This window comes from Vicugna pacos, chromosome 10 (assembly GCF_048564905.1).
Source record: "Vicugna pacos chromosome 10, VicPac4, whole genome shotgun sequence".
NCBI classification, from domain to species: Eukaryota; Metazoa; Chordata; class Mammalia; order Artiodactyla; family Camelidae; genus Vicugna; species Vicugna pacos.
The window spans coordinates 74,261,049-74,280,754 of record NC_132996.1 but is presented as its reverse complement, the minus strand read 5'-3'; the positions used below and the strand labels follow the sequence as shown (position 1 = coordinate 74,280,754).

The window sequence follows — 19,706 nt, the reverse complement described above, 5'->3', positions numbered from 1 at the left end:
TGGGGGAGAAAGTGCATCCCTCCATGGGAGCCCCACTTCCTGCCACCCCGAAATGCTCAATCAACACTTACCCAAAACCACCCCCACCACCCAACACAGCAGCAACACTCCAGACCGAACAGAGCGACGTAACTGTGGTGACTCTACCCCCAGCACCCCTGTGGTGAACACGCAGACACCTGCAGGGAGGCAGGGGATGAATGCTCCACCCCAGGCACCTGCATGACAGCTTGTTCTCACTAGAGAAGAAAACCAGGTGACAAGGAGAATGTGGCCACAGCCCAGGGCCACACGGTTGCACACAGTCCCATGGATCCCACGTGGCCCAGATGCCCGCCACCCACCTTCTCCTCTTCTCCTCAAGCACCCACTTCCTATCCTCCAGTCCAACTGGTCCCACTTCCACGTCCCCAGGCCTGTCCGAGGGGACAGCACAGAACACCCGCGGGTGCGCCCCAGCCAGGAGAAATCCTGTGCAGAAAGGAAAACAAACACGAGGAAGACAAAGAATGGGAGGCCCTCTAGCCAAGGCAGCCCGGAATGCCACCTCCCCTTCCGGACAGGGCCGCTGCTGGCGGGGACACACACACAAGTCACCACTGGGGACTGAGACCAGCTTCCCACAGAAGCACAGAGGGCAGATGTCTCGCCGAGCAGACCCACCCCCGGGCCCAGCCTCCCTCAGTGGAGCCACAGGAGCACGCCCATGACAGAGCCCAGGACGTGGGGTCTGGGGGAGTCCAGGTCTCCAGGACCACTTGAGGAAGACGGAGGAAATGCGGGGATGGCGGGAACACTCACCCTGGCATCCCTGGAGGTGGCCTCCGGCACCCCCTTCCCAAATCAGCCTCACCCCTCCAGGAGGCGCCCCAGAGCTGACAACAGCCTGGTCGGATCAGCGAACCCCTCCCAGGCCACCACTATCTCCTGACAACACGGTCTGCAGCCAGGCACCCCCGCACCATCTGGCTTTTCCAGCATCCTGGAGGAGAGGCCTCGGAGAGCTGGCAGCGGGCAGTGACACCTGGCAGTGAGGACAGGGGGACCAAGGCTGGAAGTGGGGCACCACAGCTGCCTCAGGAGTGCCTGCCAGGAGAAGGGCAGCCCCGCTCACCCCCCGCAGGGCCTCCTGTGGCGCCTTCAGTGGATTCGTGTCCTGCCTGTCCCCTGCCAACAGCACAGCTCTGGGGACACTTTGCAACACGGCTACCAGCAGATACGCCGAGCAGGAGGACAGACGAGAAACAATGTGCTGCCAAAAGTGTCCAGGCACTCGGGGCTCATCCTACAAAGGGCTCTGTGTGACCCTGTTCTCTTTAAAGGGCATCTGAATGGACCCCAGCCCGGGCAAGCACGGCCACAAGTCAAGGCCCCAGTGGGCACCTGTGTGGAGAGCCGCTGTTCCTGGATGTTCTCCCGCCATCAGGGTTCCCAGCTCCCCTGCACCTTCCTAACCACCCACCCAAGCCCACCACCCCACCTCACTCACTCACCTTCCCCAGCCCGACAAAGCTGAAACCGTGTCTTCTCCATCTTGGACGCTTTGATCTCCAGCACAGGGCCTGGCCCACGACAGACCCTGAACACAGTCGGGACCAGAGGTCTCCCGGTGGGAAGTGGGCCAGCTCGCTGCCAGAAAAGGCTGGGTCATGTCCCTATCTTTCAGGATCAGCAAAAAGCAGGAATAATCCAGATGTCAATGGGGAGACAAAATACACCTATCTCCATATGCTGGAGTATCATTTGGCTAAAATAAGGACCGCTGATATGTGCAACAACAGGGATGAACTTTTAAAACCTCAGGCGAAGTGAACCAGCCACAAAAGACCACGTGTTGTGATGCCGTTCGATTCCCACAAGAAATGCCCAGAATAGGCAAATCTGTAGAAATAGAAAGTAAACTAGTGACCGCCCAGGGCTGGGGTCGTTGCGGGGGGCCACTTCAAAAATGGGCACAAGGTTTCTCTCAGGGGTGATGGCCACGTTCTCAAACTAAACTGGTGATGATCACACGACTTGGTAGCTTTCCTAAAAATTACTTAACTGTACGCTTGAAGCAAGCAAACTTCACGGCTTGTAAATTATACCTCAAAGCTGCAGACCATGTTGTCAGGAGCTACTGGTGGCCTTGGAGGGGTTCGTTGGTCCAACCAGGCTGTTAAAAAACAAGTCTAGAGACTCAAGCCAGTTCAGTCTGGGTATCCCCATAATCGGATTTGATTGGCAGCCACAACATCCTCCCCAGAGGCGATATGCAAGAAAAAGAAAGTCATCCACACCCCAAATGCCTGCAGAGATGCCATCTGCAGGATGTGGTCCCCTCCGCCTGAGCACAAGATGCCTGAAGGCCAAGATGGGCGGGCCGAACACCCCGCGGCATGGAGCAGAGCCTTGTCAGCTGCCCACGAGCACCAGCTTCCGTCACCCTCTGTGAGATCGCCAGTCCTGCAAGCTTATCTCCTTCTGCCAGAGCCAGAGAGTGCTAACCTCCACCTTGCCCCACCCCATCCGCAGCCTGGGGGAGAAGAGAGGCACGGAAGTCATGGTAGGGTGCCGCCCGGGAAGGGGGCTCTGCAGGGCCCCACCCAGGGCCAGCAGAGGGCTGGTCCGCTCCTGCCAGCTGGAAGAGGGAGGAGGTGTGTTTCTCCTCTCTGGCAGCCCGGGTGCTTGCAGGGAAACTTCCGGACTGCTCTTTGCTGGGCAGAACTTGAACTGCACTTCAGTCATCCACTCACAGGGCCTGTCGCTGCCCGTTAAGGACCAGATGGCAGCTTGCTCTGGACCACCACCCCGCCCCTGCTCCCACAGCATCTCCCAGGGGCTGGCTTCCTCCCGCCCTGTCGCCTGTCATCCACAATGGCCAGGACTACAGGGGTGACCTACAGAAGAAGTGGGAACCCTCTGCAGGCTGGAAATTACTTTTGCAAAAAAAAAAAAATGACTAGGCATCTCCTCCTACAGCCAGCTCAACGCCAAGCGGAGAAAAAGGCGCTGAAGCAGATGGACACAAGCTGCCCGTTACAAAATTCTTCTCCCAAGAAGCCCCAGCAAACTCCCGCACAAGTACTAACACGCTGGCTTTACTTCTGGCCTCCCTGGCGGGTTTCCTGCGGGACCTCCCTTCCCCGGCCGCTGCAGGGAGAGACAAAGCTGCCTGCACTGCTCAGCACGGCCCTCAGTGAGACCGGCTGCGGTATCACTCCAACATCTGGGCACCGTGCTGTGGGTCGTGACAGTGATCACTGTCAGGAGAGGGAGGACGGCGCACTGCTTGCTACCACAGCTAAGTCTACGCTTCGTCACCTGAGATGAACTAATGCAGAGAAACTCTTTCTTTTAAAAAAAAGTACAAAAAACACTTAAAATGTGAGAATTATATTCCAAATGACCTGGTTGACAGGGTACAGTGTTGAATTAACAAAAATGTCAAAAAACAGTTAAAAAAAACCCCACACATTTCCTCAATCCTTCCAGGCTGAAACCTGGCCAAGGATTAAGGACAAGCGAAGCCACAGCAGCAAGCACGGAAAGGGCACCCGGCAGGAGGCGGCTCCGCGCAGCGCTGCTGGGGCTCTCCTGTCCAGGCAGGCGGACGGCTCGGGGCCTCCACTGTGCCCTCACTGCAGCTGCGAGTCTGGGCCTGAGAACCCCCGCGCTCCATGGAGACCCTCAGTACACACAGGGGAGGTGAGAGGGCCACTGCAGTGTCCTGACACCCCGGGAACAAGCTCTCAAGAAGATGAGAACTTGACCACTGAGGTCGCACCACTGTTTTTTTTTTAAAGAGGGGAGATTCACAATTAAAGAATTGTTAAGGAATCTATGATTCATAAAGGCTGATCTGCAATCCACTAAGTTTAAAAACACATGCACAAGGATGCCCAAACTCCATCCTCACCCTCTTCCGAGCTGTCTGGCCCACTTTTGGAACAGACTATTTTACAGCCAGGCAGCAGCGAATGCTCCTTCCCTTGCCAGAGACCACAGGAGACGCAGCTCCAAGCCTTGTCCCTTTCCAAGCTGTATTCCTCCAGCACCTGGGCAGCCACCCCCACCCCCCAGCATGGGGCCCATGAGGTAAGTGCTCCGCTGACCTTACCCAGACGACCGCCTGGCTGCCAGTCTTGACAAGGGCCTCAAGAATCAGACCCTCACGAGCCCAGCTGTGGGAGATTCTGCTTGTCCACAACGATGGCGGCAAAGTGCACAGAGAACAGACCTCGGTCAGCTTCCAGGCACAGAGTGCCTGCTTCTTAGGGACACGAGCACACGATAATGACACACTGACAAAACACAACCAGCTGCTTCCTCAGCAGTCCAGTGGCACGGCCGATCCTTCCGACACGGAGCCCTGTGAACTCAACTTGGCCAGTCAGTTGTCTGCGTCTCTGAAACAGACTCACAGGGTGGCCAGGTTGTCTCCGACGCAATCCCACCAATAAATGCAGAAAGGAAGCATCCAGGATTCAAAATAAAGCAAGCACAGCTGTCTGCCCTCAATTCTCGGTGACCGTGGGTTACAAAAGCCTCCTACAAAACATCTCTCCTTAGCAACAGTGGTCAGCATTCACCAACATCAAGCACCGTGCTAAAGGCTTTTCTCTGTCACCTCAGTTTACCCTTCCACAAGGCTACACTGTGAGTGCTACAATTTCCACCTTACACATGAATTTTTTCTTTCCAGATGGCTTTTTAAAAGCAGGTCTGGAGAAGAAGCGATCACCTAAGGTCACGGTTAACAAGCTGCAGGGCTGGGATGGCAGCAGTGCTGAAGCCAGGCCACGTGTCCTGCCCCATGGCTGGTCCCTGCATCACCCACACACTTCCCTGACCCCTGCACTCTGGCTCCGGGACTACCCCTGCCATACTTAGCACGTCTCTTTTGGCCTCGTGGTCCATCCTCATGCAGCTTGTTCCCCTCAGACACACTAGACTGCACCCAACCTGCAGGCAAAGACGGGTCTAATTCAACTCCTTGTTGTCCCGACAGCAACCCCCACTCTGCCTACGAAGGCCTTACAGACACTGAAACGAAAGGTACAGCAGATCTTTCACCTCCCTCCCAGGACCTCAGTGTCTCCACAAGCCCTTCCACCAGCCCAAAGCCAACAAAATAGCAGCAGCTCCCTCACTCCCACCCCGAGACCCTGGAATAATTAACCTGACTCCAGGGGGGTACTATTCAAATCAGAGGTAAGTACAGATGTAGAAGGACCACGCTACTGGGGGGAAACTGCCTGCCCTTCTCGTTTCTCCAAAAGAAATTAAACTAAAAAAGAAAAAAAAAGGATCGCTTTAGCCAGAACAACTTGTTGAAAACGACGTGACGTTCTGCATGTTTATCTAACTTCCAGCAAGCTCAACACAAAGGCAACGGGAGGGAAGCCCGGCCCGCGGCCCCGGTGCCGATGCTTCCTTCCTACCCCGCCCTGCGGCCGCCCGCCCGCCCGCCCGCGTAGACGCCGATCGCACCCGCCCGGCCCCGCCAACCTCGCCCTGCTCTCCCTCCTCACCCGAGCCCCGCGGACGCGTTAGCACAGCTGAGTCGTTTTGCTTCTTTCCCCTCGTTTTTAAGAAACTCTTCTCTGCCGGCGTCAAAGTTTCTTCCAGAAGCAAGTTCCCTGCGGCGATCAGCGAGAGCAGCCGCAGTCCGACCTCCCCGGCCGCCCGACACCCAGCGGCGAGGTGTGGCCGGCGCGACCTGGGCCGGCCCCCGGGACGCGGCGGCCCCGCGCGGGCGCCGGAGCTGCAGGCCGGCGCGGCCCTGCTCCGGTCCCGGCGCCGCGACCCCGCTCTGAGGAGCCGCCAACCCCGCGCCGCGACCCCGGGGGACGCCCCTCGCCGGCCCGGCCCGCTCCGCCCGGGCCCGGTGCCCTTGACCGGAGCAGCCCGCGGCGCGCCCCGTCGCCCTTCCCGCGGCCCGCCCCGCCCGCCCGACCGCCCGACTGCCCGACTCACCCCATGAGCCAGTCCATGGCTGCGCGGGGCCCGCCGCGCCCGCCGCCCGACTCGCTCGGCCCTCAGCCCGCGGCGGCGGCGGCCGGAAGTAAACACTCGCTCGCTCACTCCCACACGCGCGCCGCTGGCGCCGCCGGAAGTGACGCGCAGGGCGCCGCCTGCTGGGAGATGTAGTCCCGGTGGCCCCGCCCACTCGCCTGCGGCGCCCGGGTCCCCGGGGAGCTGTTCCTTCGCAGCCCGGCTGTCCCCCTGCTGCCCACATTTCCCCCAAGCGCTGGCTGCCCCATCTCGCCAGAGGGAAGCGGCCCCTCCATCCGCCCCTCTCCGCCAGGTACCCTCCTTCCCCGGGCCCTCTCTACAGGCTCAGGAAGCCTCAAATATCAGGCTGAGCTCTCAGTTGCCTTCAACAGATAGGTCTGGGTGAAAAGGAATTTATGCACGGATACTGGGTAGCTCACAGCACTGCCAGGAGAGCCGGGGAGGTGGAGAACTTCTGAGACCATGGGCCACTCACAGGGGCCTCTTCTGTGACTCTAAGCCCCCGGTCTCCTGCCCTTCCCCGTGGTGGAGACCAGCAAGTGAAACCTTTCCATCCCAGCCTCCCTGGCAGCAGCGGGGGTCCAAGGACGCAGCTACAGTCAAGGGGGTAAACCAGAGGTCTGCTGGGGAGGCTCCCTTCCCCAAAGGAAGGACCAAGCCTGGGGCAGAGAGGTGCTTGGACTTCTGCTGCTTCTGCAGGGGCATGATGCCTGGAGGTACAAGACCACAGGGATGGACGCCTCTGGCTAAGAACAAGGATGGAGAAGACAGAACTTAGGACCCGGCTGACATGCTGCCCGCCGTAGTGTGCCCGCCCTTTAGATACTTGAAACACCACTCACCCCTCCCTGACGGGCCCAACCTGAGTCTTGTCTGGGCCGGTCAGGTGCGCGGAGACACTGTTCTCCTTTTATTGTCTTCATCCCTGTGTGGCTCACAGGGAAAACCGCACACTTTTCCACCAACCACCTGAGACAGTGAGGAAAGACACTCCCCACAGACAAAGGAAAGTGGGGAACTCGCTTAACACACAGCTGCTCAGAAAGGAGCAACACGCAGATAGCCGCCTGGGGCTCCGTCCATACAGCCCAACAAGTGGCCGTGGTTGAAATGCACGACTTCGCCTGGTGCCAGGCACTCTGCAGTTGCCTCACTGCCTAGCACAGTGACCCAAAGCATCCTTCCTGAGGAGTGCAAGCCCTGGGAGTTCCTGTGTGCACCCAGTTGCTACAACCTTCCCTTAACTGTCACTGGAGCTTCAGGCAGTCCTCCAAGGTTGTGTCCACCTTCCTGCCTCACTACCAGCAGTCCTGTGTCTCCATGGGAGTCTGGGTTTTGGGTCTGTGCTCTTCCACTTACTGACTGGGTGACTTGGATAAGTTGTTTAATGTCCCAGTGACTCAAGGCCTTTATTAGTGTAATGGGAGTAATAATGTGATCAGGTCACAGGTATCGGCTGAAGATGAGGAAGCAGGGAGGTATGACTTGGTGTATCAGGAGGGTGACCCACCTGCTCAGGCAACTTACTTGTGCTCCAGGTCCATCCACTTTCCCCTTGCTGATGGTTTCCTGTGAGGCACACCCCACTTTATGGCTTCATGTCAGCCAGTCTGTAATGGGCAGTTCAGATCTCATGGTCATGTGATGTCCCATTGTCTTAGGGACGGCCCAGAAAGGGACCTCAGTGGCAAGCCCGAACTTATATCTCAGAGAATCATGATTTATTTCATAAGACGATATGGCTTTGCTCCAAAAGCCTGGGGCCCTCCTATCTCATTCTTCTATTAGAGTTGCCACAGTGCCCACAGAGCACCGCTGGATCTGTCGAGTCAGAAGTTCCAAGTGATAGAACTGCTTATAACGCAGCCTCAGCTAAATCTTCTTCTCAGTTCAAAGCTAGTATACCCTTAGGTCTCTTGATAATTTGATAAGAACCGTACACTCATTGAGTGCTGGTCAGAGACTGTACATTACTTGCCCAATATCCGTATCCTCTTCTTTCTTCTTCCTTTCCTTCTGATTCTCTTCCGTCGCCACCTCCTCCTTCTTTTACTCAGCTTCCCATGTAGACAGGGTGGCCGATGAGATGTAAATGGAAGTTGTTGGATCGCTTCCAGGAAATCCTTTTTGTCCTTCCTCCCCACCCCCATCCTGGTCCAGCCTCTTGCTTCCTGACAATAACAGGAAAATGATGGCTGGAGCTTCTGCAGCCATCTTGGACCATGAGGCATGCAAACAATGGCAAGGGCAGAAAGAAAGAATCTGAGTGCCTTTGGAAACTCTGGGACCTCCACAGCAGTCCTAAACTTCTTACCTCCTTTAACTGAAAAAAAAAAAATCTTAAGCCACTGTTCTTTCCAGTTTCTGTTATTTGAAGTTGAAGGCAACTGCCTAATTGATATACTTATCAAAATGGTTGTGTTCTTCCTAGTGCTGAGGTGCTCAAGGTGTAATAACCTGTCCTTCACTTTGGAGGGAATGTCTTGATATTCCCGGATGACTGAGCCCCTCAAATTTCACCTAAGTGTGGCAAGTTCCTAAATTTTGGTGAGATCTGTCCCCTGGGCAAGCATGTCTGTTATTTCAGTGTCTAGACTACCGCCAAGTCCTGGGCCCCACAGCCTATCAATGGGACATACCCAGGTAATGGAATGATGTGATGTCCTGAGATAACCTGCATCTGCAGGGACTAAACCCAGGGGAAGGGCGTAAGGGCTGATGCCCATTTGGCAGGACCGCAGCAGTCTGCCAGTAACCGTGACCAAGGGCAGCTCACTGCTCTGGGCACTCCTGGTTGATGGAATGGGGTGAGGAGTGTTTGCACAATCTGTAGCTGAGTAATAACTGTGCTGATTTGCTCCAGGAAGGACATCACATCAGGAAGGGCAGCTGCAGCTGGAATCATCCTGGCTTTAAACTTGCAATAACCCGCTGTCATCACCAACCTGCCTCCATCTTCTGCACAGACCACACGAGTCAGTAAAACTGGAGTGGGACAGGAGCCTCGTCCTCTGCACCCTCCGGGTCTCTGGTGGTGGCACTAACCTCCATGACTTCTCTGGAGACGCAGTTCTGCTTGGGGGCCACTGTTTTGGCAGGGAGGTGCACCTGGAGGGGTTTCCCCTGAGCCCTTCCTCTGTCCACTCATCCAGTCACTTGGCAAATAAGTATTGAGGGCCAGCCACGTGGCAGGCCCTGCTCGGGTGCCCGGAATGCAGTGGTAGATAAAAAAAAAACCAAAACAACCCCTATGGAGCTTACAGGCTAGTGGGAGTAGATGGTCAAGGAAAAAAGTAAGAGAGACATATAGTACATTGACAAGTGGTCAGGACTCTGTAGAATGATGACACCTACAATGGGGACAAGGAAAGCTGGGGGTTGTGGGTCGAATTGGCCCCACCCCCTAAAAGAGGTACACTGAAGTCATCAGCCCCCAGACCTCAGAATGTGGCCTTATTTGGAAATAGAATAATTGCAGATTAAATTAGTGAAGATAAGGTCATCATGGAATAGGGTGGGCACCTAATCAAGTATTGCTAGTGCCCCTGTGAAAAGGGGATATTTGAGCACATAGCAAGGATGGTGAGAAGAGACGGGGGGAGGATGGCTCTCTGCAAGCCAACGAGAGGCCCGGGCCAGACCCTTGCCCCAGCAGCCCTCAGAAGGAAACAGACCTGCCGACGCCCCCCACAACCGTGAGACAGTAAACTCCTGCTGTTATCGGCCACGCGGTTTGTGGTCCTCTGTTACAGCAGGCCGTCCTCACTGATACACACGCCCATCCCCAACCTTGTCTTTTCCACCAGACACTGGCCTTCTGCCCAAATTGTGAGGGGCACCTGGAGCCGTGTGCCAGCTGGGAGTTGCAGGGTGGGGAAACAGGGCCTTGGTTTTCCCAGTTATGCTTTGCTCTGGACTGGGGACTTCTTGAGGCAGGACCCCCAGGAATCCCCCAAAGGAAGCTGTCCTCTGTTGTGGGTGGAGGGTGAGGCTTCCAGGGTAAGAGTGACCACATGGACAAGTCTGACGGGAGGAAGCTGACTCTCAGCGGCCGATGCTGGGCACCAGCATCGAGCCCTGCTGGGTCCTCCCTTCTCCTGCACCGCCTCCAGCCTGACCCTGTCTGTCCGTCCCGCAGGCCCGCTCACTGCCGGCGCTGTGGGCAGAGGGCCGCCCTCCGGCTGCCTTCCCTTCTGCCTGACAACCAGTGGGGAGCACGTTCAGTTTGCTGCTCCAGAGCGTCCCCTCCCAGGGCCTGGTTGCCCGGCCAGGAGGCCTTGTCACGGGCCGGGCCACCTGATGGTCTTTCTCCTACACTCGGAGGCTCTCTCTTGCCTTCCGAGCTGGTTCTTGTGTCTGGGACAGTCCCAGGTGAGGCTGAGAGTGAGTGACAGCTGGGCCAGGGCAGCAGAGAGGGCGGCCCTTGTGTCCCTGCCATCACAGAGGTCAGTGTTTCCTTGTCTCAGGGAAGCCGAGGGGTCTGCTTCGGGGAAGGCACTGCGGGAAGCCAGCCTCCTGGGATCTGCAGAGGTGGGTGGCCCCCCATCGACCCACTGCTGGCCTTCCCCCTCCCAAGGCATAGGCTCTTCCAGTCCCTCAGCTGCCAGGGAGGATGCCCTCCTGCAGATCCACACTTACTCACTCAGAGATCTCAGGAAGGAGACAAGGACTCTTAGAGGGACAGGGACGTGTCCAGATGCCTTAGTGAGCAAGTGGGGAGCTGGGATTCCAGAACCATCTGTTCCCAAGCCCAGGATCTTCCCTCTACATTCTGCCTGGCAGAGGGGCTCTCCTCCCTGCATCCTGAGCAGACAGTGGAAGAGGTCACCCATGGGAGCAGCCCTTGGAGCGGTCCTGTCTGGCAGTAGCAGAAGGGCTGAGCTGCCTGGAGAGTGCCCCTCCCCCTGCAGAGAGCAGGAAAACCCCTTTTGGGGGGCAGTCATCTTAGGTTCTGAGGAAGTAGGGGCTGGGATTACTTCTGGGGCACTCACCACCTGTCCACCCACGGCCTCTACCCGCTACCCCCTCCCAGCCTCTGCCCTTTTCCATTGCGCCCTCCCCGGCTCAATTTCCCGGGCTGGTCGGGGCAGAGCAGGCTAAGGTTCCCTATGCCATGGCCCTGGCAGGCGGCAGTGAAAGGAGCAGGCCTGGGAGGGAGTCAGGAGACTGGGCCCTCCTCCCCACATGCCGCTAGCGAGCTCCAGCTCACCCCTGTCTCCTCCATTCAATGGGCAGGGGCTATTAGACATTGGGGGGGTCCCCAAATGCTACATCTCCCAGTGTGCACATGCAGCAGGCTCCCTGGAGAAGCTGGGAATACAGATTCCTGGGCCCTATCTCCGCCCCCCCCCACTGCCTCTGTAGGTCTGGATGGAGCCCAGGAATCTGTGTTTGAAGATGCTCTCAGGGGACCCTGAAGGGCAAGAAGCCATGGACCAGATGGTCCCTGGTGGCTTTTCCTGGTCCTGATTGAACTGGTGCCTGCTATCTCTGGTCTGAGGGCTCCAGGCAGTCAGGCCGGCTCCACAGCTGGAAATCCTGGTGCCCAGAGCAGGCTGCTGAGCAGAGCAGTGAGACAGGTGTGCGGGGCCGCCCCTGGTCATGTCCATGCCTACTGGCTGATTCCCGCCATTGGCTGCACTCTGTCCTACCCAAAATGATATGTCAGTCCTTACCTCTCCCCTCCCAGTGCCCCAGAATGGGACCTTACTTGGAAATAGGGTCTTTGCAGATAAAATTAGCTAAGATAAGGTCACCAGGTGGGCCCTAATCTTATATGACTGGTGTCCTTATAAACTGGGGACGTTTGAACACAGACACACACACAGGAGGATGCTTTTGACCATGAAGGCAGAGCTCTGGGACTGTCAGTGCTGGGCCCTTCTGGGCAGAGCGGGCAGAGGCGGACCCCCAAAAGAGGGAGACAAGTGTGTCTGCTCAGCAATGGGACGGAGGATTTGAGTGAGGCCCTGCACCTAAGACTGGGGGAGCCACGGAGGAGCATGGAGTGACACTAGCAGAACCAGGCAGGGGCACCTTCGAGGAAGAGAAGAGGACCTGGCCCCAGGCGGGTTCTTTGTAGGCCGCTCAGTGGAGGGGGGAGGGACCAATGGAGGAGGCCAGAAACCAGAGGCCAGGCGGTTGGTGAGAGGTGCAGGGGGGCGGGCTGCGGGCCTAGTCAAGAACGGTGCTGCTTACTGGAGGGCAGTGGGGTGAGGATGGGGAAGGAGGGGTGAAGGGCTGTGGGCCAGGGGCAGGGAAGGGAGTTGGAGTTGCTGAGAGGGAAGGGAGACTAGGTAGCACCCAGCAGCTTGGCATTTCCGGGTCTGAAGGCCAAGGATGAAATCTGGCTGGAGACACAGTGGTGGCAGTTGACAGCATTTGTGTCCCTGATGCCTTGGGTGTGGCTGCGGGGCAGGGCGGCCAGAGCAGGTGGAGATTGCGGGCAGTTGAAGCTGCAGACCCGCCAAGGGGAGGGCGTCAGAAGGAAGATTGGGGGGAGGGTGCCGTGGGGCTGGAGGCCGCTGAAGACTCGGACTCCCAGGCCACCCTTCCAGCCTGCAGGGCCCCTGGGATGTGCGGAGGCTGGGGGTCCTCGCCCGAGAACCGGCTGCCCCTCTGCTGGCGCGGGCAGCAGGTGGCGCTGCCGGCTGCTCTCGGGGTTCTGGAAGTGTGGGGACGGGTGACCCGCGAGCCCAGGTGGGAGCCCGAGGCCGGAGAGGAGCGCCCAGTGCGCTGGGCCCGGCGGGCCTAGCCTGGAGGGGCGCTCGCCTCGTCCCCGCCCGGCAGGTGTTTAGTTGTCTGGGGCCGGGCCGGGCCGTGGGCGGGGGCGGGGGCGGAGGCCGGCGATACCCACGGGCTTCCGCGCGGAGCAGGTGCTCACCGCGCCCCTCTCGGCTCGGGGCCCGGGCCAGCGAGGGTGCGCAGAGGACGGGAGCGCAGGGGCAGCGGCGCTTTGAGGATGAAGGGCGCCGCGGCGGGCCGGGCAGGCAGCGTCCGGGGGTGGGCGCGGCTTTCCCGGCATGAGCTCCGCGCGAGCCGGCGGCGCACCCACCGCGCCTAGCCTCCAGGCCCTCGGGCCTTGGGGCTGGCCCGGCGGTACCCGCCGGTTGGGGTGGGGATCTTGGCTCCTGGGAGGAGGACCCCAGGGTTGAGAATGTGATGGGGGCGCTTCCAGAAAGCCTAGAGGCCGGCTGCTCCCGCCCCAGCTAGGACGCTCTGGGCGCCCCTACACCTGGGCTGACGTCGCCGCCCAGCCCAGCAGCCCCGCCGATGCTGGTGGGACCGCGCCCACTCCCCACGCTGGCGTTGCAGCCGCTTCTTCCCCCTACTGGGTCTTTGGCCTTGGGGAGGAGCAGGGCAGCCACCACCTGCGGGGAGAGGTGAGAGCCCCCATCGTCCCCTCCCCTTCCCCGTCCTAGGGCCCCAAATCCTGCCCCTCCTGGAGCTTCCTGTTAGGGTTGACTCACAGGGAAGGGCCTTATCAGCTGCTCCCGCGCCACCCTCTTGTTCTTTATCCGTTCCCAGCCTGCCAGCTCCCCTCCCCACGGGTGACCACCAGCAGAAACCAGGAGCGGAGAGGGGCGGGCGCCTGGATGGGGGAACCTTAGAAAGGGTGAACTCCCCGTGGGAACCGTGCGTGAAGTCACGGGGCCAAGGGGAACTCAAGGAGGAAGCCCTGAGGTTCTCTCCTTCACCTCTGTGCCCCGCGTGAGGTCGCAGTCCTGCAGGCCCTGTTCAGATCCCCAGATAAGATGGTGGGAAAGGGCGGAGTTTCGCTTCTGCCCGTCCTGGGAGACTTCAGGAAGGGGGGCCGCTCTACCCGCAGGCCCCCTGGGAGCGGGAGGCCGAGAGCCAGGCGGGGAGCTGTGGCCGGCACAAGCCCCATCCCGCCCCGCACCGGCCCCCACCCCCGCCTCCGGCATCCGGCTGGCTTGACTTCACCCTGCCTCCCCAAACGTTTCCGGGGACGGACACCCCGTTGGACGGCGGCGGGGGTGGGGCTCTAGAACGGGGCTTTGTTTTCTCCCCTGGCCTCAGGCGTTCCGGTCCTTTCTCCTCCCGTCGGCGCTCCGGGACTCCGGCCCCTTCCCCCCACTTCTATTTCAAGCGCTCCTTGGCTATTTATAGCTACGTCAGCCGATTGCGTCAGGCTGAGTCTGGCTTCGACCAGCCCCGACGCCAGTGGTGCCACCACCCCGGTCCCGGGCCGTCACCTGCCCTGCTGGGTCCCGGGGGCGGCCCCAGCTGTGGACGCTCGGGCGGCGCGCACGGCCTGGGGCCGGGACGCCGCGGGGGTGGGGGTGGGGGTGGGGGAGCCCTGGGAGGGCACGTGCCGCGGGCCGAAAGGGAGACGCCCCGCCTCATTCGAGGCAGGGAGCGGGTAAGGGGCAGCTCTCCCCGGGCTCCCAGGGTTGCCACGCTCGGCTGCCCCGAGGAAAGGCTTTCGCTGCTCAAGTCAAATTTGGCGTTTGCAGAGAGACGGAGAAGCCGATGTCCGCCCGCGGCTGCCTCCCTGAGGCCAGCCCCTACGCGCGGGCCCCTGGGGGTGACGGTGGAAGGCCTGCTCTGCTTTGAAAGACGGGAGGGAGCTCCCCAGGGACCTGCCTAGGGTTGGCCGAGGCCTGGCCCAGGCGTCCCCCTGCCCCACAGCCTTTGTGCGCTTGGCGTGGGGGCGGGGGCGGGGCGCGTTTGTCTCCGCCGCCCACCGCCGGCGCTGCCTCCGGAAGCTGGACCTCCTTCGCCGCCTGGTTCCCTGCTGGCTGCCCAAGACTGGTTTTGGTCCCCTCCTCAGAGGGAGCCACTCCTTGTTGCCCCTTCTCCCTTCTGCCTTCATAAAGCCACCATCACATCGTTAGAGCCAGCTGCCCGTCTGTCTGCCCAGCGCAGCCCCCTCCCAGTCTGGGAGAGTGGGACACCCACTGCCCGTTTCCGCTCTTCACACCCTCAGAGGCTCTGCGGCGTCTCCTTTTTTCTTTTCTTTTTTTCTTTTCTAATTGAAGTATAGTCAGTTTGTGATGTGCCAGTTTCTGGTGTCCAGCATCATGTCTTGAGCCACACACACACACACACACACACACACACACGTGCATTCTTTTTCATGTCCTTGCTCACGATAGGGTACCGCAAGACACTGGGTGCCGTCCCTGCGCTCTGCGGAGGAAGCTCGTTTGTTTCATATGTACTAGTGAGTGTCTGCAAACCTAGAACCCCCGATTTCTCCTTCCCCCACCCTTTCCCCCCAGTAACCATACGTTTGTTCTCTATGTGAGTCTGTTTCTGTTTGGTAAATAAGTTCATTTGTGTCTTTTTTTTTTTAGATCCCACATATGCGTGGTATCACGGTACTTTTCTTTCCCTTTCTGACTTACTTCACTTAGAACGAGGATCTCCAGGTGCATTGATGTTGCTGCAAGTGGCATTATTTTATTCTGTTTTATAGCTGAGTAGTATTCTGTTGTATAAACACACCACAGCTTATTTACCCAGTCGTCTGTTGATGGACGTTTAGGTTATCTCCATGTCTTGGCTGTTGTAAATGCTGCTGCTGTGAACGTTGAGGTGCATTGTCTTTTTGAATTCGAGTTCCCCCTGGATGTATTATGGCTTCTCCTTGACTGCAGAAGTCCTCTCCCCTGCCCTAGACAGACCATATTTCATCGGTTTTGCAGAAATTCCCCCACCCCGCCTGCCGTTCAGAGCCGTGCAGAGCCACGCCTCACTTCCCATCAGAGGTGGTCCACTTCTGCAAGGCCCCAGCAATGTGCACGCCCACCTCTGCCCTCTCCAAATACAGCCTGGACTTGAGAGCCTCCCTGAGAACCTGCCTTCTTCACCCCCTGCTCAGAGCTCCCTCAGGTCTGAGCCTCAGAAGCACTGTGACAAATCCATCTGCAAGAAGACTGGTCTGAGCAGAAGGGGTCTGAGGGCCACTGAGACCAGCTACTTCCTAGATGCTTTCAGAGGCTGCTCTGCCTGGCAGAGTGGAGCTTGGAGATCAGGGAACTGAGTCAGCCTCCCACTCTACCCTGACTCTGGGGGATGCTGAAGTTGGTTCCCCTCCGTGGGCCTTGGCGAGGGCTGGACTGGGTCTCTACAGTGGTGTGCAGCTCTGAGACTGGTGATTTGTGGCTTGTTCATTGAACATTTTCTGGCACCTTCTGTACCAAGGACCGGATGCCTGTGTTCCAGTGGGAGAATGGAGGTAAGCACACAGCTTTGATAAAAGGCCGACTGGTAGAAGTGCACTAGGTGTGTGATAGAATGTTACTATTCACCCACCTTCTTTCCCTCCTTCTCTGCCTTCCATCCATCCATCCATCTCCTCACCCACCCTCCCATTTACCCATCTATCCGTCTCCACCCTCAACTACCTACCCACCCATTCATCCATCTGCTCATCCACATACCCCTATCCACCCATCCACTCCTTAATCACCCATCCTCCCAACCATCATCCATCCATCCATCCATCCATCCATGTGCCCTCTCTCCCTCCCAGCCACTCACCTACCCACTCATCCATCTATCCACCCACCAGCCGTCCACCGCTGCAGTCTAAGTGCCTGATAATTAGGTTTTTTGGTTGTCAAGTGCCTGATTGTTGTCAAGCTTTTGATTATTGAGGTGTCCATCCATTTGGAACAAACACATGGCCACCTACACAACTGAAGAGCCAGGCCGCCCCACCCATGAGGGTCCCTGTTCAGAAAGCCCTGGATGACAGATAACTGATCCCTTGTGTGACCCCATGTTTCCCTTTCCATACCTTAATTCCCACTTTTGTCTTAATTCACCAATGAAGAGTGAATTCTCAAAACCCTGGGCCCCCCAGCCTTGACCCCAATAAGAGCAGAACCCCAGGTCTACACTCTCTCTCTTCCTGTGACCTCTCTGTGTGATCCCCGGTGTGCTGTGTATCTTCCAGGCTCTGTGAGTAACAAACTTTGTTTTTCCGAAGTTCGCTGGCGGTTGTGGTTGAGCGGTGTGGCGGGCAGACGTCTGTGGGGGCTTCCGTGAGGAGCGCAGGCCCAGGTGAGGGCTGCCAGCTTCCCGGCCCCTAGAGCACGGTCAGCAGGCTGGGACCAGCCTCGAGGATCCCGTCCCACTCATCTGTCCAGCCATCCAGGACCGATCAAGTGCCTAAATCTCTTGGCTTGGGGGCCAGGGTGACACAGAGGCAGGAGCAGGGGTGCCCAGCATCAGGGGACCGGGTGTTCGGGGACCAGGCTGTGGAGTCGGGTCGAGAGCAGGTGGAGGCCAGCCCACCAGGCCCAGGTCTTGCCTCCCCACTGCCTTGCTCAGCCCTTGGGGAATCTGACCTCTGGGAACCTGGGGGACTGGGGAAACGGCCTCCCTGATGCCACTGGCCCCAGGGTCCTGAGGCCTTCTGTACCCCTGCTGGTCACCTGCCCCTCCCATGTCAGGGCAGGGGAAGTACCACTGTGCCCGTGCAACGACTGTCAGCGTTTTCCAGTTCTGTTTTATGGACTTCAGGGGGGCTGCCAGAGTTATAAATAGACGTTCCTGAGCTAAAGATAGCCTTGCCAGAGCCACAGCCAGTGTCTCTAGCTTTTGGCCTCTTGGAGGACTTCTGAAGATGCAAGATCTGAGGACCCTACCTCCTCCCGCAGCCTCACCCTTTCATTTTCTCTCTCTTCCTCTTCCTCCCAGGCCTCCGGAAACACACGTACACCACACACACGTGTGTGCTCACCCCCTTGCCCTTGTGCTCATATACACACACGTGTGTGGTCACACCCACAAGCAGAGACACAGGTCTGGCTGTTGTCACTGGTTTGGGCTACCTGCCTGCTTGAAAAGGGGGAAGGAGCTGTAGGGTGAGCAGGTGAACCCTCCAAGTTGGGGCAGAGGCCCCCCAGGAACTGGTGCTGCGTTAGCCGGGGGACTGTGGGGCTGGGGCCCAGGTCTGCTGGCGAGGCTGCCTGAAGACTGCGGGCACTAAGTTCTCAGGAAACACAGAGGGGTGCCTGGCGTGTAGTGAGCGCTCAGTGTATTGGAGCTGCTGCGATGGTAACAACCAGGCCAACTCTGGAGTGACCCGGAGGAGTCGTGTCTAAAATCCGTCCCAGGGCAGCACAGCATGGACGCTCAGAGCTACTGTGTAAACCCACATGGGCAGGTGAACCCCAACCCCGCCATGGGGGCTGCTCTAGCGCGTTCCACGCACACACTGTGATCAGGGAGGGAGGCCTGCCTCTGGGGAGAGAACCCACACTCACGTGTGCACACACTCAGAGCTCTGCAAGGGCGCGTGGAACTGTTCCCAGGGGTTACTTCTGGAGAGGGGTGGGGGGAGCTGAGGGGCAAAACTGAGTTTCCGTTGGACACAGTTTTAAGTTATGTGAATTTTCAGTAGCACGTAGCAACAGAAAGGGTGCTTTACATCCCAGGGTGCAGCCAGGGACGTGGGCTCTGCCTGCCCAACCTGCCCGCTGGGCTCAGGGTAGTGAGTCCCGAGCAGTCTGACTTTCCAGGCCCAACTCCCCAACCTCCTGGGCCCAGGAAGCCCCTCTACCACCCACCCACCCTCCCCAGCCTGAAGAAAGAGGCAGCCGAGGCGCAGAGAAAACGTCCAGCTCAGAATTTATTACAACACGTTTCCAAATACAAAAGAAGGGGACAGGACAGGGGGCAGAGTGTGGCCGCGCTGGGGGAGGGGTTCTGAGGAAGGGTGGGCAGCTGGGTGGGTGGCCCAGTCCAGAGAGACCGGGAGCCCTGTCGGGGTACCTGCCACCTCTCCTCCGCTGGACTTCCCAGCAGATAATAGGAGGGGGCTGGGTCCATTCCAGGGGACCCCCCCATTGCCAGGGCACTGGGCCGGGGCAGGAGGGGTGGGAGGGCCGAGAGGCCTGGGGGCCCACCCCCTCCCCCTTGGACCGTGGGTAGAAGTGACGAGGGAGGGGCTCTTGCCCAGTGCCTGGTTCCCCCAGCACAGGTGGGGGTGCGGCTGTGGCAGGACCTTCTCCCCTGTCCCAGCTGCTCACTTTGGGGTGACCAGTGTCGCAAGAGCCCCCACGTGCCCCAGGACAGAAGCCACAGAAGGCCCTGCAGCCCTGGAGAAGGACGGAAGGAGGGAGGATGGGCGTGGGACCTGCCTCGAGTTCTGGGGCCCAACCAGTGGCCCCGACCACTGTCTCCTGGACAGCACAGGGGTGGGGCGCGGAGGTGGGGGCCAGTGCATCCTCCACACCCAGGGTCACCTCAGAAACCCAACGCAATAGACAGACAAGAGGCAAATTTACATAATCAATAATAATAATAATTAACCAATAATAATAAATACTTAAACCTCTAATCCATGGATTGCAAATACAACAATGATAGCTTATTTTCTGGGGGATGGGCGGGGACAGAGGGGAGAGGAACAGGACTTCAGGTCATAGGAGGGAGGACAGGGACATAGGGCTGGGGGTCAAAAGAAGAACAAATAGAAGAAACAGCCAGAGAACAGCTGGGGGGGCAGGCACCCCCCCCATGCCTGAGGACTCAGTCCTGCCCGGGTCACCCCTCCTGCCAAGCCCCTGACCTAGTCCCAAGGTGACCAGCCCCTACCCCTAGACTCTCTAGGACATCAGGTTGGAGGACGTTAATTCCTGCCTCCCAAAGCCTTGGGTCCCACCGACCCAAGAGGGTGGGGGCGGCTGGGGCTTTTCTCCTGCCCTCACCCCCAGGCTGGCCCGCCTGGG

At 58.8% G+C, this 19,706-nt stretch overlaps 1 protein-coding gene across 1 annotated transcript in view; it reads right to left on the bottom strand.

Annotated features, from left to right (window-relative positions):
• The window catches only part of MOB2 (MOB kinase activator 2), a 52,886-nt gene extending 46,779 nt beyond the window's left edge, over positions 1-6,107 (bottom strand). Inside the window, exon 1 of the mRNA XM_072970554.1 lies at positions 5,959-6,107. Within this exon, the coding sequence (XP_072826655.1) occupies positions 5,959-5,975 (17 nt within the window). The 5' untranslated portion in view covers positions 5,976-6,107. The remainder of the gene's footprint in view (positions 1-5,958) is intronic.
• Between the last annotated feature and the right edge of the window lie 13,599 nt (positions 6,108-19,706).